The following is a 17,309-nucleotide window of genomic DNA, read 5'->3' as shown; positions in this document are numbered from 1 at the left end:
TATCTTATCTTTCAGTTTTGAAAGAAAAAGTTTTTTGAGCTACAAAATACCTTCAATTCTTGGCATTTTTCTCAGAAAATTCGATTTCCTTTAAAAATTTCGTATAAGAAGTATTTTTCACACTGAATTCAAATCTGGTGTTAAAATATCGTTCAGTTGTCTTTAATACCTTCATTTAAGCTGTTAAATGAATTCACTTTCAAAATATTTTCTGTTCTTTTGCATCTATTTACTGTATATGTATTGGTAACTGAGAGCATTATGATATATTTTCCATGTTTATTTCAAATATAGAACTGTTTGAATGTCTTATCTTTCAATTTTGAAACAAAAGGTTTTTTGAGCTAAAAAAAAAAAAAAAAAAAAAAACCTGAACTATCATAACCTTCAATTTTTGGCATTTTTTCTCAGAAAAATTGATTTGCTTTAAAAACTCATTATAAGAAGTATTTTTCATGCTGAATTCAAATCTGGTCTGAGAATGTCATTGAGTCGTCTTTATGACTTTCATTTAAGCTGTTAAATGAAGTCACTTTTTAAAAGTTTTCCGCTCCTTTGCATCGTATTTACTAGGTATATATCGGTAACTTAATGCATTATGATATATTTTCCATGATTCTTTCAAGTATAGAACTGTTTGAATATCTTATCTTTCAATTTTGAAACAAAAAGATTTTTGAGCTAAAAAATACCCTGAACTATTACCTGTAATTTTTGGAATTTTTCTTAGAAAAATAGATTTCCTTTAAAAACTCATTATAAGTATTTGTCATTCTAAATTCAAATCTGGCGTTAAGATGTCGTTCAATCGTCTTTATTACATTCATTTAAGCTGTTAAATGAAGTCACTTTTAAAATATTATCTGTTCCTTTCCATCGTATTTACTGGGTATGTATCGGTAACTGAGAGCATTATGATATATTTTCCATGATTTTTTCAAATATAGAAATGTTTGAATGTCTTATCTTTCAATTTTGAAACAAAAAGTTTTTCGAGCTAAAAAATACCCTGAACTATTACCTTTAATTTTTGGGATATTTCTTAGAAAAATAGATTTCCTTTAAAAACTCATTATGAAAAGTATTTTTCATACTTAATTCAAATCTGGTGTTAAAATGTCGTTCAGTCGTCTTTATTACATTCATTTAAGCTGTTAAATGAAGTCACTTTTAGAATATTTTCTGTTCCTTTGCATCTTATTTACTGGGTATGTATCGATAACTGAGAGGATTATGATATATTTTCAATGATTTTTTCAAATATAGAAATGTTTGAATGTCTTACCTTTCAATTTTGAAACAAAAAGTTTTTGAGCTAAAAAATACCCTGAAGTATTACCTTCAGTTTTTGCCATTTTTTTCAGAAAAACTGATTTCCTTAAACAACTGATTATAAGAAGTATTTTTCATGCATAATTCAAATCTGGTCTTAAAATGTCATTCAGTCGTCTTCATGACATTCATTTAAGCTGTTAAATGAAGTCACTTTTAAAATATTTACTGCTCCTTTGTTATTTTTCTCAGAAAAATACATTTCCTTTAAAAACTCATTATACGAAGTATTTTTCATGCTGAATGCAAATCTGGTCCTAAAATGTCACTCAGTCGTCTTTATGACATCATTTAAGCTGTAAAATGAAGTCATTTTTAAAATATTTTCTGCTCCTTTGCATCGTATTTACTGCATATGTATCGGTAACTTAGAGCATTGTAATATATTTTCCATAATTCTTTCAAGTATAGAACTGTTTGAATGTCTTTTATTACAATTTTGAAACAAAAAGTTATTTGAGCTTCAAAAATACCCTGAATTATTATTACTTTCAATTTTTAGCATTTTTCTCAGAAAAATAGATTTCCTTTAAAAACTCATTATAAGAAGTATTTTTCATGCTGAATTCTAATCTGGTCTGAAAATGTCATTGAGTCGTCTTTATGACTTTCATTTAAGCTGTTAAATGAAGTCACTTTTTAAAAATTTTCTGCTTGTTTGCATCGTATTTACTAGGTATATATCGGTAACTTAATGCATGATGATATATTGTCCATGATTCTTTCAAGTATAGAACTGTTTGAATATCTGATCTTTCAATTTTGAAACAAAAAGTTTTTTGAGCTAAAAAATTCCCTGAGCTATTACCTTCAATTTTTGGCATTTTTCTCGGAAAAGTTGATTTCCTTTAAAAACTCATTATAAGAAGTATTTTTCATGCTCAATTCAAATCTGGTCATAAAATGTCATTGAATCGTCTTTATGACATTCATTTAAACTGTTAAATGAAGTCACTTTTTAAAAAATTTCTGCTACTTTCCATCCTATTTATCGGTAACTGCGAGCATTGTGATATATTTTCCATGATTCTTTCAAGTATAGAACTGTTTGAATATCTTATCTTTCAAATTTGAAACAAAAATTTTTTGAGCTAAAAAAATACCCTTCCATTTTTGACATTTTTCTCAGAAAAATATATTTCCTTTAAAAATTTCTTATAAGAAGTATTTTTCACACTGAATTCAAATCTTGTGTTAAAATGTCGTTCACATGTCTTTAATACATTCATTTAAGCTGTTAAATGAAATCACTTTCAAAATATTTTCTGTTCCTTTCCATCGTATTTACTGTGTATATATCGGTAATTGAGAGCATTATGATATATTTTCCATAATTATTTCAAATATAGCAATGTTTGAATGTCTTATCTTTCAATTTTGAAGCAAAAGGTTTTTTGAGCTAAAAGAAACCCTGAACTATTACATTTAATTTTTGTATTCTCAGAAAAATAGATTTCCTTTAAAACTCATTATAAAAATTATTTTTCATGCTGAATTCAAATCTAGTGTTAGAATATCATTTAGTCTTCTTTATGATATTCATTTAAGCTGTTAAATGAATTCACTTTTAAAATATTTTCTGTTCCTTTGCATCGTATTTATACGGTATGTATCTGTAACTGAGAGCATTATGATATATTTTCCATGTTTATTTCAAATATAGAAATGTTTGAATGTCAAATATAGAAGTGTGTGAATGTCTTATCTTTCAATTTTGAAACAAAAAGTTTTTTGAGCTAAAAAAAATACCCTTCAATTTTTGGCATTTTTCTCAGGAAAATAGATATCTTTTAAAAACTCATAATGAGAAGTATTTCTCAGGTTGAATTCAAATCTGGTGTTAAAACCCCGAACCTTCAATTTTTGCCATTTTTCTCAGAAAAATTTATTTCCTTTAAAAACTCATTATAAGAAGTATTTTTCATGCTCAATTCAAATCTGGTCTTAAAATGTCATTGAGTCGTCTTTATGACATTCATTTAAGCTGTTAAATGAAGTCTATTTCAAAATATTTTCTGCTCCTTTGCATCGTATTTACCTGGTATGTATCGGTAACTAAGAGAATTATGATATATTTTCCATGATTCTTTCAAGTATAGAACTGTTTGAATATCTTATATTTCAATTTTGATAAAAAAAAAAAAACTTTATTGAGCTCAAAAATACCCTGAACTATATTACGTTTAATTTTTGGCATTTTTCTCAGAAAAATAGATTTCCTTTAAATTATATGAAGTATTTTTTATCCTTAATTCAAATCTGGTATTAAAATGTCGTTCAGTCTTCTTTAATATATTCATTTAAGCTGTTAAATGAAGTCACTTTTAAAATATTTTCTCCTCCTTTGCATCGTATTTACTGGGTATGTATCGGTAACTGAGAGCATTATGATATATTTTCCATGATTATTTCAAATATAGAAGTGTTTGAATGTCTTATCTTCCAATTTTGAAACAAAAAGTTTTTTGAGCTAAAAAATACCCTGAACTATTATTACCTTCAATTTTTGCATTTTTCTCAGAAAAATAGATTTCCCTTAAAAACTCATTATAAGAAGTATTGTTCATGCTGAATTCAAATCTAGTGTTAGAGTATCATTTAGTCGTCGTTATGACATTCATTTAAGCTGTTAAATGAAGTCACTTTTAAAATATTTTCTCCTTTGCATCACATTTACTGGGTATGTATCTGTAACTGAGAGCATTATGATATATTTTTCATGATTCTTTCAAGTATAGAAGTGTTTGAATATCTCATCTTTCAATTTTGAAACAAAAAGTTTTTGAGCTAAAAAAATACCCTTCAATTTTTGGCATTTTTCTCAGGAAAATAGATATCTTTTAAAAACTCATAATGAGAAGTATTTCTCAGGTTGAATTCAAATCTGGTGTTAAAATGTCGTTCAGTCGTCATCATGACATTCATTTATGCTGTTAAATAAAGTCAAATTTAAGATATTTTCTGCTAATTTGCATCGTATTTATTGGGTATTTATCGGTAACTGAGAACATTACGATATATTTTCCATGATTATTTCAAGTATAGAAGTGTTTGAATGTCTTATCTTTCAGTTTTGAAACAAAAAGTTTTTTGAACAAAAAACAAAAAAAGTACCCTGAACTGTTACCTTCAATTTTTGGCATTTTTCATAGAAAAAATGATTTCCTTTAAAAACTCATTGTAAGAAGTATCTTTCATGCTGAATACAAATGTGGTGTTAAAATGTCCTTTAGTAGTCTTTATGACATTCATCTGAGCTGTTAAATGAAGTCTATTTTCAAATATTTCCTGCACCTTTGCATTGTATTTTCTGGGTATGTATCGGTAACTGAGAGCATTATGATATGTTTTCCATGAAAATTTCAAGAATAGAAAGCTTTGATTGTCTTATCCTTCAGTTTAGAAACAAAAAGTTTTTTTTAGCTGAAAAACTCAATTTTTTGGCATTTTTCTCTGGAAAATAGATTTCCTTTAAAAACTCATCATAAGAAGTATTTTTCATCCTGAATACAAACCTGGTGTTAAAATGTCCTTTAGTAGTCATTATGACATTCATTTAAGCTGTTAAATGAAGTCTATTTTAAAATATTTTCTGCTCGTTTGTGTCGTATTTCTTGGGTATGTATCGTTAACTGAGAGCATTTTGATATATTTTCCATGAGTCTTTCAAGTATAGAAGTGTTTGAATATCTTGTCGTTCAATTTTGAGACAAAAAGTGTTTTGAGCTGAAAATGCCCCTAATTGAATAGGGGCGTATCTATGGGAAATAGCGCCTATGGTAAGCACTTAAATTGCTCCCCTGGCCTGATTGAAAGTGTACATATAGTGGATGTATATATAAATATATACAGTGTAATTATAAACCCTTGAAGAATGAAGAATTAGACCAAACTTACATTTATATAAAATCTTAAAGACTCAAAGTTAAAGATTTATTTGATCAAAATTGTAACGTAGAAACGGTAATGCAACTGATTGCAGGAAATATTACTCTAGTTGAAAAGTAGGCTAGTATCTTTATTATCTCTCAAAACCAAACCGTAGAAAATGTCAGTCGGGTAGCATATGTCAAAAACAAACCTGTTGAGTGCCGCCCCTCTTCAAGTTGCGCCCAGGGCACCTGCCATACCCTAGATACGCCACTGTCGGAGGGGTCTGCTTGTGGATAGGGAGCTCTAGTTTTGATACATGACATCTAGAGAATGGACGTGAAGGATGTGGCCTTTCTTTGTCTTTTTCTTTGGTCATAGTCATTGGGCGTGGCGAGCTTCCTGAGTGCTGCAGAGACCTTGTAGAGGGAAGGTGGGGCTCCCAGGGCAGGAAGGTGAAGTGAGGTAATAATGTTGTTCAGAAAGTACCCTCTCTGCGCATGATCATATCACAGAGTATAAATCATTTCTCATTTTCCCGGGTGGTATGTACATTTATTCACTTCATTCCCAGGTATTGGTAAGGAAACTGCTCTGGACCTAGCCAGAAGAGGCGCCCGAGTCATCCTCGCTTGTCGCAACTTGGAGAAGGCACAGAAAGTCGCTGGTAACTATTACCTTATCATAGAAACATCAGTGGGAGTTTCACTTTCCACTCTATATCATTATTTTCTTACCTTGTGTGGTTCCACAGTGGTGACAGAAGGCTTAAATGTCTGCTACAATAGGGAAAGAAATTTGTGGAAAAACAACTTCTCAGTAAGTGGTTGTGCATGATGCAGCTTTAGGATCATCACCATGAGAGTAGATTTCGCAGCAGGTAGAAACCCACAACCTGCATGACCTCTGCAGAGAGTAGAGAGTAAGGAGTCCGGTAGTACCTCTCATGTAAAATATATTTAGCTAGAATATGCACGTGTCATTACCTTAGAGAGTTACCTAAAAAGATACATCTTCCCAAACGTGATTACGATATCATTTTTATATTCTGTACCCATTATTATATTGCTTAACCATGTATGAAGCCAAACTACCTGTCTACAGATGCCATCATCAGCACAACAGGGAATAATAACGTAGAGGTGCAGTACTTGGACACATCAAACCTCACCACCGTCAGGAAGTTTGCACAGGGCATTCTCGATACTGAAAAGGAACTACACATTCTCGTAAGATGGCTTTTGGAAATAGTTTATTGGTAGACAGCTACCCAGGTAGCTCTAAAGCTACAATAAGAGTAGTTAAGTTTGTAAAATTTTGCATTAGTATATTGAATTATTCTGCTATGTGTTGCATGACCAATTTGTCACAGCTGAATTTTGCATGACTACTAGAGTCAAGTCTATAAATGTGTTGTTTAAGGGCACTGTGATTTTTAACTTATGGTTACCAAAGAAAATCATACTTATGGACTCATTCCACTTAAAAGAAATGTAGGTTGCAATTTTTGGTTTAGTATTGTTTTGTTCATATCTTTCTGAACATCTTTTAAAGTGGAATACAGATCTGCTAATTGTAATGAGGCCATTGAATAAAGCTTTGTCAGTACTGATACAGCAAGTTAAAATCACATCCACATCCTTAGAATACATATTTTTTTAACTGAAGTTTATATGACAACATTCCAAGCTACTGCGCTAAATTCTGCTAGACAGCAGTCTGTTATTCAGCAAAATTTTGTGTGATTGTAGAGAAAGTTACTCATGTGAATTTAGCATGTCATCAGTCTAAACTTCTAAAGCAGCTGAATGTTGAATAAAAGTCGTCTTATTTAGACAGGCAGATTTTGCATGACAGTAGACTAAGTTGTTTAGCTGAGTTTTGCTTAACAGTAGAGTAAGCTGCTGAGTTGAATTTTACATGAAATCAGTTTGATTTACCAAAATTTTGTATGACAGCAGATGAAGTTAATTAGCTGAACTTTGCATGATAATAATCTAAATCAGCAGAATTTTGCCAAAAAGCATACCATTTTAGGTGAATTGTGCATGATGCCAGCTAACATTAATCTGCTGAATCTTGCAAAACAGCTAAGGTATTTGGCTATGAAGTACCAGTTTAGAGGCAATGCAGAAATGACTTAGGGATTTTATAAAAAGGCATATTAATGATCTGATATATAGTAGAGGTGAATTAGACCAGAGGGACATGATTTGTTTTTTCATTCTTCTTCTAAGTGAAAATAGATATAAGGGCTGAGTGAGTGAGCACATGGAAATAGACTAAGAAAGGCCACATCTGCTCACATCTGTTCTCTATCACGTGTAATGCCCCAAAATTGGTATTTCACCAAATTTTGCATAACATTCATCTTAATCTTTTTTTCACTTGTAAGTTCTCCTCAGTCCATCACACAGTATGGTTTACTTTTTCCTCCTAGTGTCCATCATGTCAGTTTTCTGTAATGTCAAAAAATTTTAGTTAAAAGATGGTATAGATGGTGAGCTGCAAATGCAACACCATTTTTAGGTACTCATTTGTCACCTGACTATGCTACAACCCTGCCAAAGGTGACTTTTCACTTGCAGTATAACTTCAGCCAGGGGAAGTATGGTAACACCTGCTTTGCAGATTGATACATAATTCCATTGTCTAGATCGTTGTAAATGTACAGATAAAAGCATGTGCATTACCTTGGTCGTCATTTCTTATGACAGTGGAATATCTAAGACATTATCTTGACCCTTTTTGTACATGGCAGGTGAATAATGCTGGGATAAGGGGCGAGCCAGAGAGGAAGCTGACAGATGATGGCCTGGAACTGACAATGGCTACTAATCATTATGGCCACTTTCTCCTCACCAACTTGCTGCTGGGTAAGTTGAATCAAAGTATTGCACAAGTTGCCTTGGAGTGATAATAGAGGAGGCTTGGAAAACACTGGCTCAAATTATAGAGTTCCTTGGCTTGAAGAGCTGTTTAGATTCATCCAAACAGATTGATTTTAGGTACTGAGTTGGTTTGAAGTGCTGTTAAACTTGGAGAATTCACCAACTGCAACTGAGAGTACTAAGTTGGCTTAAAATGTTTTTTTAAGTTAGCTTGGAAAACACGCTGGCTCACAGTACCAAGTAGGAAGTTAGTTACCGTAGCAAGATAACTTGGAATGCTGTTTAAGTGAGCTTGGAGAAGATACTGGCTCAGATTATATTGGTTGAGTACGATTCGAGTGCTATTTAAGTTAGTTTGGGTAAGTAGGCTTTAATGATCTGGTTGATTTGGTTTGAAGCGCAAATTAGCTAAAAGTATTTGGTAAGTTGACATACCGTGCTTGTCAATTTGGCATTGAGAATAAGATGGCTCAGATTACCGTGTAAGTGTTCATCTCTAGATTTTTATTGAATTTTCACCAGTGCTTTATAAGTCATTTTATTAATGTGATATGTTGTTTTTGTGACACTTGAATTTTCGTTACCCTTGTTTTTTTTTGTCTCGTATTATTAGTAACCTGTTGAAATAAAGCTTAGTGACCTAATGACTAAGTCAGTTGAATTTAGGAAGTATATCATAGATGTTACATTTATTTTTTCATACTTAGCCACTGTTTCTCGCATTAGCAAGGTAGCAGCAGGAACAGATGAAGAAAGGCTGTTGCTGTCATGTGCAGTACACTGAAACCACAGCCACCTATCCACTACTAGGTCCCACTGGCCTTTCCATTGCTTCCCCCCAACTGCTTCACATCCCTGGTTCAGTCCATTTACAGCATTTCACCCACTGTATACCACATTGTTTCAATGCACATTACCCCATGCATGTCTTTCACCCTCCTGCATGATCAGGCCCCAGTCACTCAAAAACTTTATCACTTCACCCTTCCACCTCCAATTTGGTCTCCATCTTTCTTCTTCTTTTCCCATCCAGTTCTGACACATATTTCCTCTTTGTCACCCCCTTCCCCCCTTGCTCGTTCTTTTTATTTGTCCAAAACATTCCAGCAAACCCTCTTCAGCTTTCCCAACCACACTCTTCCTACTAGCACACCTCTCTTGTACCCTTTTCTTACTACTCAATCAAACCCCCTAATATTGTCATACTACATACTAGTCATAGATAGTTCATTTCCAGTACAACCACCCATTACACATAAGAAGCAATATTCAGTTACAGATCTTATAGTTGATTCATCCTTCAGGGCTGTTGAAGAAGAGTGTCCCCAGTCGGGTGGTGAATGTGAGCTCTGACGGCCATCTCTTTTGCCCATCACTTGACCCCAACGACTTCGACTATAAGAAAAGACCGTATCCTGGGTCGTTTGCTACCTATGCTGAAAGCAAGTTGGCTAATATCTTGTTTACTTTAGAGCTCTCAGAGAAGCTACGCAATACAGGTATGCAGTGAAACCATTGTTGATATTACTTCTTTTTGTTATTCATTAATGTGTTTTAAACATAAACTTACAGTGAACCTCATGTAACAGTGTGAAGTTCCTGGAAAGGTTCAGTCTGAGTAAAATGATTAATGAATCCATTTTTTCTTAGAAACCCATGTATAAGGGCTAGTTATGTTCCTGGACTAACTTGGATTTTTTTCATACATATTCACCATTTCCCACATCAGCAAGGTAGCGTTAAGAACAGAGGACTGAGCCCAAGTAGGAAAATCCTCACTTGACCCCATTCTCTGTTCCTGGTTTTGGAAAAGTCCAAACTGGAGGGGAGGATTCGATCCCCCCACTCCCTCCCCTTTTAGCCGCCTTTTATAACACACAGGGAATATATCTGTAATTAATGATATGATAATTCAATATACAGTGCAGTATAATCTAATATAAAGTGCAGTTTAAATAACATGAGTACTTACTAGTTATGTTTGTGAATCTTCTATCCATCTATATATCTGTATCTCTGATGTCTGTTACTTTCTGAAACTCCCTCAAGAGGATGGCCATGGCATTAGAGTCCCTGTAACTAGAGAACTTGGGTGCCACTTCTCAACCTTTAGTGCCTCATCCTTAACACGCCACTAGCAGAGGGCAAGTCTGGTGCAGTGTTTATAGAGGCTCCTACCTAATGTCCCTTCTGACTACTTCTACCTAATTCTCCCACCCATTCTTCCTACCTACTACTTCTACGTTATAATCCTATCTAAAGCTCCTACCTAAATGTTCCTAGCTACTATTACTTTTTATTGCTCCTACCATTTTGCCAGAAGACAGCACTAGCACATAGCACTAACCACAGGAAAATCTAGAGTTACAAAGAATCAGCTGTGTAAGTTAAGTGTTGTGAAGTGTTATGTATGATGAGAGATTTTATATTTGTGGACAGAATGCCAGAAGTCCATGTGTGTATGAGACAGAAAGTAAAAGTAGCTACTTGGGTCAGAGGAGTGCAACTTGACCACTGCTGGCTCACTATGCAGCTGTCACTAACCCTCCCCATTATCTGTATACTTCCAGGTGTGACAACCAACTGTCTACATCCTGGAGCTGTGAACACAGAAATATTATGGAAAGGGGATAACAGCAAGCTTGCCCTTTTCTTCGCTTGTCTTTTTTCTCTTATGGCTAAGGTATTTTGTTTCTTATCTCCCCTACCTGTAAAAAGGTAACCTTTAACCTTACATTTAGTATGTAATTGTAAGTGTGTTAGGAACCTGAATTGAAGAAGCAATTATGTTATAGGATAGATATTAAACTTTTGATATAACTGTTTTGTAAATAGGATTTATTGCATTTACTTATGTGGCACCTAAGGCATTGTATGCTGTCAGACTATAGAAGTTGATAGATTCCTGTTAGACAAATAAAAGTTTTTGTCTCGTATAGTGATGAAAATCAGTGTTTCTTACAACAAACAAACAGTGATAATTGTTTTAAAACTGTAATGCATTAAATTTGTTGGTGCTTCAGCAAGAAAATTTTTAGATTCTTACACTGAAAGGTTCATAGGGGCACTTCATGTTATGCAGGATGAGAAGCTCGGGGCTCAAACCATCATCTACCTGGCCGTGTCAGAAGAAGTGGAGAATGTAACAGGGAAATACTTCTGTGATTGTAAGGTAAGACTTCTTTCAGAAAATTTCCTCGTTACATTTAAAGGTAAAAGAGATGATTAGCAGAAATAGTACAAATGAAGAGAAAGTGATCATTGTTGACAATAGAATTAAGAACACCATTTGACAGAAACTTGTGATGAAGAGACCCAGTAAATGTAAATTTTCCCTCCCAGCAGACTCAAACAGGTAATTTCAAAAACATGCAGATGTATACACATACTTTACACTCCATCCAACTCTCCCTCTCTTTTATTATTACTATGTGTCTTACATAGTGTTTTCTTCCCCAGGAGAGGAAACCCTCCAAACAAGCCCAGGACCATGGGCTGGCAAAGAAGTTTTGGGATTTTAGTGAGCAACAAGTGAAGCTTACACCTAAGGAAAGACTCTACTAGCATGCCATCACCTCACCAGCACCAAGACCATTATTTACACACCAGTAATGACATTTGTGAGGTTGATGATTGGTTACATCTGCACATACACAACTCACACATTAATCTAAAAGATGCTGCTACACTCTGTCACACATGCTCCATCCTGTGCCATTAACATCCTGTGCCATAACCAAGCATAGACACCAAACCTGTGCTAGTAATGGCATACCCTAGTACAAGCTCTCATTAACAAGAGTCTTTGTCAGACTTGACCTGGCAAATCTTTGCACACACACACACACACACACACACACACACAGACTGTGGGGTCACTCAGCACAACTAGTGACATTCCTGATACTAGTGGTAAGGCATCCAGTAGCTTTGTGCCTACTGCATGCATATTACTTGACTGTGGAGTGGAGTATATGACACCAATTTTTGTATTGTTAGCATCACTGGTATTTCATTACTGTAATTCAGTTTCCAGCTATCATATGAGTACCACCATTCTGAACATCACTGTTGATTGATGACGATCAGTTCTTGAATATTGTAATTTAGATTAGATCAGCACATCCTGTTGTAGAGAAAAATAATGAAATTGAAATATACATTCATGTCACATAAGATTATATATTTGTAATTCAGCTACAAGTGCACTGTAATGTAACCAGAATAGCTCTATGTGTACTTTCGTTCAATTGGACATAGGTTAGCACTGTCATCTGAAAGTGGAATTCATAGACCAAAGTCTTTGGTTAGTGTGGTGTACACGCAAGGCTGCGTGGTACATCTATGCTGTTGTGCAAACACTAACCACCTCAGCTAATGATCGTCCTGTATCATGAAGAACTTGTTGTAAAAATATTGAGCATAATCCATTGCTTTGCCACTGCTTAGGTGTTTTTATCATTTGATGATTGAGAGGTACCTTGCCAACCACTGGGTTTACATTACTGGAAGACCTCATGTTTGGTAAAACTATAGTTGTTAAGGTTATAGGGCCTATGGGAAATAGGTGGCTTTAGGGACAGTGAACTCAAGATATAACTTGAAGTCTTATAGTGAAAACTTTTAAGGTTAAAGATAAGCACAATTACTTCAGAATAACATGTTTATGCTGTAAATGTACTGAACTGAACAGTAATGATATGATAATAGTTACCATTGATGCTGTGCCTCCTTACTCTTACAAAGTGTCCAGCCAGCTGTGTCTCACAAAAAGCTAAATATTTTCCCTAGCAACACAGCCAGGTTATAACACTCCTCCTGCCTCTCCTTAGTAATGCTGGTCTGCCAAGCTGGGCCACAAGCAACTGATGGCCACTTCACACTTGTACAGTGCATGGATAAAATTTTTATGTTGTCTTAGAAAACTGTGATAGGCAAGGGACCCCTGTATGATTGCTTTCAAAAGTGGAATGTACAATTTTCCCTTCTGTATCTAGATAACACAGAAATACAAATATGATTATGAAGCCTGTCTTCACATAGGACATCAGATCACTGATCAAACTGGAGACACAAATCCTGACAATGCCACTATGCCCCACAGGAAACAGCATCGCCACCCCGTGCATCAGCAAGGTAGTGCCAGGAAAACAGACAAAAGAAAAGGCTACATTCCTTCACACTCGGTCTCTATCTGTCATGTGTAATGCACCGAAACCACAGCTCTCTATCTATATCCAGGCCCCACATACCTTTCTATGGATTACCCCAGATGTTTCACATACCCAGGTTCATTCCAATGACAGCACATCAACCCCAGTATACCACATCGTTCCAATTCACTCCTGATGTTACAAAGGTAGTACCAGGAACAGACGAAGAAAGGTAACATCCTCTCACATATATTCTCTAGCTGTCATATATAATGCACTGAAACAGTTCCTTGTTCGCAACCTATTTGAGCATTAAAAAGATTTATTGCAATATAGATTTTATGATAAGATGCACTGGACAATCATTAGAATTGAATGGGGCTCGCTTAAGATGCTATTTCATGGGGCTACTTTGTGAAATGGATGTCGGAATTCATTATATGAGCTTGGAAACCAAGAGATGTGTCAGTAGACAAGGGTAGATCCGAGAGAGGATATGAAGATGAATTACTGAAGATACGTTGCAGGACTTGAGGAAGACCTGATGAGGAACTGGGAAAGATTTGGAGAAAACCTGGAAAAGATCTGAGAAAGATGTGGAAGAACCTTTTGTTCGTTGTTCTTTTATGGGTGAACTACAGCACCTAAAGGCATCTGAATAACATTTTAAACTATTACACATTGACCTTGAGAACCAATTTCAGGACACCGAAGATTGCAATTTTCTCCTAGGTGCGGCTGGTACACTGTTAGTACCAAAATGTGAAATCAGCACTTGTCCAGGATTTGTAGTGTGAGGGAGTTGCACAGGTAAACTCCCTAAGATTATGGAAAACTCAAAACAAGATTAGTATACAAGAACCCATTGCATTTTCAACAGCTTAGCAATATTAAGGTATTAGGATGTTCAGTTTAGACTGCTATTAATCAACCACTTATAGATTTGAATACAGCATTTGTATAGAGGTGCTTTGAATTAGATATGTCTTTACGTGATAATAAACAGGTGTTAGCAATAATTAGTAGAGTTTTTTTTCGATGAAGCAGTTTAATATGATTATATGTAAATTTTCAGTTATGAACTTTCTTCATTACATTGGTAAGGTATGAAACTTAATAGTCAATAGCATTAACCACTGAAACTTGATTATACAAAGATCCTTATTTTCCTATTTATGGTTTAAAATGAATCGAATTATTTATATATTAATCATAATGATTAAGTTAATTTTATGGTTCAATGAGGGAACTGTATCCAATTCGGCCCCTTATATACCACCCACCTTTTCCTTGGATAAATTGGTGGGGAAACGAAAACAGATGATATAGAAACATTTTGTTCAGGTACTTGGGAGATAATCTTTATATCGATATACAGAAAAAGATGAATTTTAAAAGGTGCCGTAGTTACCCTGCGAACATATCTAGTCTTCCTGTGTCGTTATTTACATAAGTTTACCTCTCAACAGTCACGCTTCGTTTTCTGTGAATCTTAAAAAATCGCCATATTAATGGTAGCTCAAGAAATCATTGGTTGAAAAAATAAACCCAACCTCGCTTTTACCTTCCGTTAAACTTCGTGATGTCCTTACTCATCATACTCCCAGTAACTTCATAATAAGTTCATATATCGAAAAAAAAATATTCGCTCATGCTTTCCGTATAATTGCCAAGTGCATATGTACTCTGAGCTTACATAAGCACCAAGTTTCATCGTGGCACTGGCTCTTGCCAACCACAGCCCATTCTTGCTGGCACAGGTCGGATGTGTGTAGTCAGGTCAGCTATACGATAAAACTATCTAATAATAGAGGCATCTCGCTTTAGTATCATAAAAAGTAATTCTAAAAACAAGAGGTTCAAAATGTCATAGATATCAATTATACGAAAGAATTATCCCTGGTCATGAGCTTCCCATCACATAGACCAGAGGCAGAAAATTATTTGATACATAGGAGTTACATTCATTTATCCAGCTGCAGTACTTAATGTTAATCGATGTGTTTATGTTATAGGCTAACGCAAGAATGTCAACTAAGATGCTTGGCCCAATATGACCAATAAGTAAGGGTATTAGTCTTGCGTTTAAATTGTAAGAGTTCCGGAATTTCATATATAGCATCAGTATTGGTTTTCTTTATACCACAATGGTTCGTAATCTTTCATTATAACAGGAGTTAATAAAGCTGCTCAAAATGGGTTCATATAAGTGTTGTAACCCCTGGTTTAAGATTAATAAAGAAATCTTTAAACAAAGAATGCATTTCCCACTTAATCAAAGCCTCAAATGACCTTTTAATGTTATACATGTATACACGTCAATAGTCTTTTATTTAGTTTACAGTTGATATATATTTACATCTAATACATTATTTAGTTTACAGTTGATATATATTTACATCTAATACATTGTACTACAATGTTCCCAAAAATGTTGAGACTATCCACTCTGCCTCAAATTAGGAATCTACGAAGATTTTTACATCCACTCCCACCCAAGCGTTTTAAGTTAGTACAGGTATGTGACGTAACCTAAACTAGCAGAAGGCGGGTAGGAGGAATCATCAGGTTGTCTTTAATAAGTTTTCTGGACTAAAAGTTAACGTAGTACACCAACTATGTTGTATGAGATGTTATATAGTATCTATCACTCTCCTCCTTGGGTATAGCAAACCTTCTGAAGCGCTACAGCTAACACGATGAGGATTGTAACAATGAATTACTTTCTGTTACCAGGAAAACTAACTATATATCTGTAACCTAACCTCTGTGTTTTTCAGCCTAAGAATTTAGTTAATGATCATCATCTATTGACTTGCATCCACACGTTTAATTTGTCTTTCAGCCGCTGAATAGGTGCAATTAACAAATCGTTGGCAACACTGGTGGACGTAAACATTGTAAGGGCTACCCTGATGTCTCTCCACCTGACAGGATTATAAGGTAAAATATCTTTAAGTTTTGGATCAGTGTCATGGCATGTTGTCATCGGACAGGATTATGATGAGGAGGATCTACTCAAAACATATAAACCATGGTAAATGTGCATGTGACGTCATTCACTTAGAATATCTTCTTGACAGTGGCGGCCGAAAACGTGACACTAGTATGACTTCAGTTTTTCATTAATCTATCTGAAATTTCTTGCTAACGTTTGGAAATTTTAATATCACGTATTCTCTTACCGCACCTGTAAGGTGTTGTATTAAAAAAATCTCATCACTACTTAAATTAGAAGTGGTTGAGTTTTTTGATAACGTTACACAGGCCACCCAAGATTGTTGTCACTTGTAGATTGAGGAAGTGTGGTTACTGCTAAGACACCTTATACCATTTGTATGTTTTATTATATCTTGATAATGATATTGAATAGTTAAAATTGTCCTCAACCAAGCCTTGAGACGAAGTATGAATAAGGCAGAGTTCCACTCACATTATCCCTGTTCTTCACTGACCTCCCACACTGGAAAGTTATTTAATAGGTAGTGAGAATTATACCATGAGTCCATTTAAATATGATTGGGATATGCTTTTGCAGCTTAACTAAATATGTCGTGGAAGAGGCAGCAGAATGCATTTAAACATGTAATTAGTTTTTGAATAGGTTTTCACCTCTGTTAAGTAAAGCATTAAACATTACATATGAAAAATACCCATATTAAAACAGGGCAAAAAATACTCCAAATTTAAGTGAGTATATCAAAATCTATCTTATGTAATTTTTCCAAGTTTTCTTAAAGATGTGCCCCAAAAGTAGACTTTTACAATATCTTTTTTTTTCTAGTTTTGCTTATCATTGGTACACCTTTTTAGTCGTGGAATATGATGAAATTTCATACGAGAGGGCAGGGTTGATTTTGGAGGATAGACAATAGGGAGAGTGAATGGAATGAGTATATCATCATGACATGATTATGAATAAGTGGATAGTGGGAAGGGCTGTGATGATCAGGGAAAATGGTGGTTAGAAGATGAAGACCTTTTTAAGTCAACCTTTGAAAGCCTCACCTGTAGGCTGAGATATACCATGAATTTGAGTGTTGGCTGAAACATTTTGACATCA

The 17,309-nt window shown here is 34.6% G+C and overlaps 2 protein-coding genes across 4 annotated transcripts in view; both read left to right on the top strand.

Annotated features, from left to right (window-relative positions):
- LOC139766920 (retinol dehydrogenase 13-like) overlaps positions 1 to 14,265 on the top strand; it is a 33,079-nt gene extending 18,814 nt beyond the window's left edge. Inside the window, exons 3-9 of the mRNA XM_071695959.1 lie at positions 5,777 to 5,869; positions 6,307 to 6,431; positions 7,964 to 8,078; positions 9,398 to 9,592; positions 10,664 to 10,776; positions 11,176 to 11,265; positions 11,553 to 14,265. Of these exons, the coding sequence (XP_071552060.1) occupies positions 5,777 to 5,869; positions 6,307 to 6,431; positions 7,964 to 8,078; positions 9,398 to 9,592; positions 10,664 to 10,776; positions 11,176 to 11,265; positions 11,553 to 11,657 (836 nt within the window). The 3' untranslated portion in view covers positions 11,658 to 14,265. The remainder of the gene's footprint in view (positions 1 to 5,776; positions 5,870 to 6,306; positions 6,432 to 7,963; positions 8,079 to 9,397; positions 9,593 to 10,663; positions 10,777 to 11,175; positions 11,266 to 11,552) is intronic.
- Positions 14,266 to 15,745: 1,480 nt separating this feature from the next.
- PGAP3 (Per1-like protein PGAP3) overlaps positions 15,746 to 17,309 on the top strand; it is a 13,921-nt gene continuing 12,357 nt past the window's right edge. Inside the window, exons 1-2 of one of the 3 annotated variants that reach the window (XM_071695955.1) lie at positions 15,746 to 15,764; positions 16,092 to 16,189. The gene's annotated coding sequence lies outside the window, so the exon portion shown is untranslated. Of the gene's footprint in view, positions 15,765 to 16,029; positions 16,190 to 16,333; positions 16,353 to 17,309 lie in introns of those variants that run through there. The other 2 variants (XM_071695956.1, XM_071695957.1) reach the window with 2 other exon arrangements.

This window comes from Panulirus ornatus, chromosome 58 (assembly GCF_036320965.1).
Source record: "Panulirus ornatus isolate Po-2019 chromosome 58, ASM3632096v1, whole genome shotgun sequence".
NCBI classification, from domain to species: domain Eukaryota; kingdom Metazoa; phylum Arthropoda; class Malacostraca; order Decapoda; family Palinuridae; genus Panulirus; species Panulirus ornatus.
Note: the sequence above shows the minus strand (reverse complement) of the source record. Positions and strands in the feature narration are given on the sequence as shown.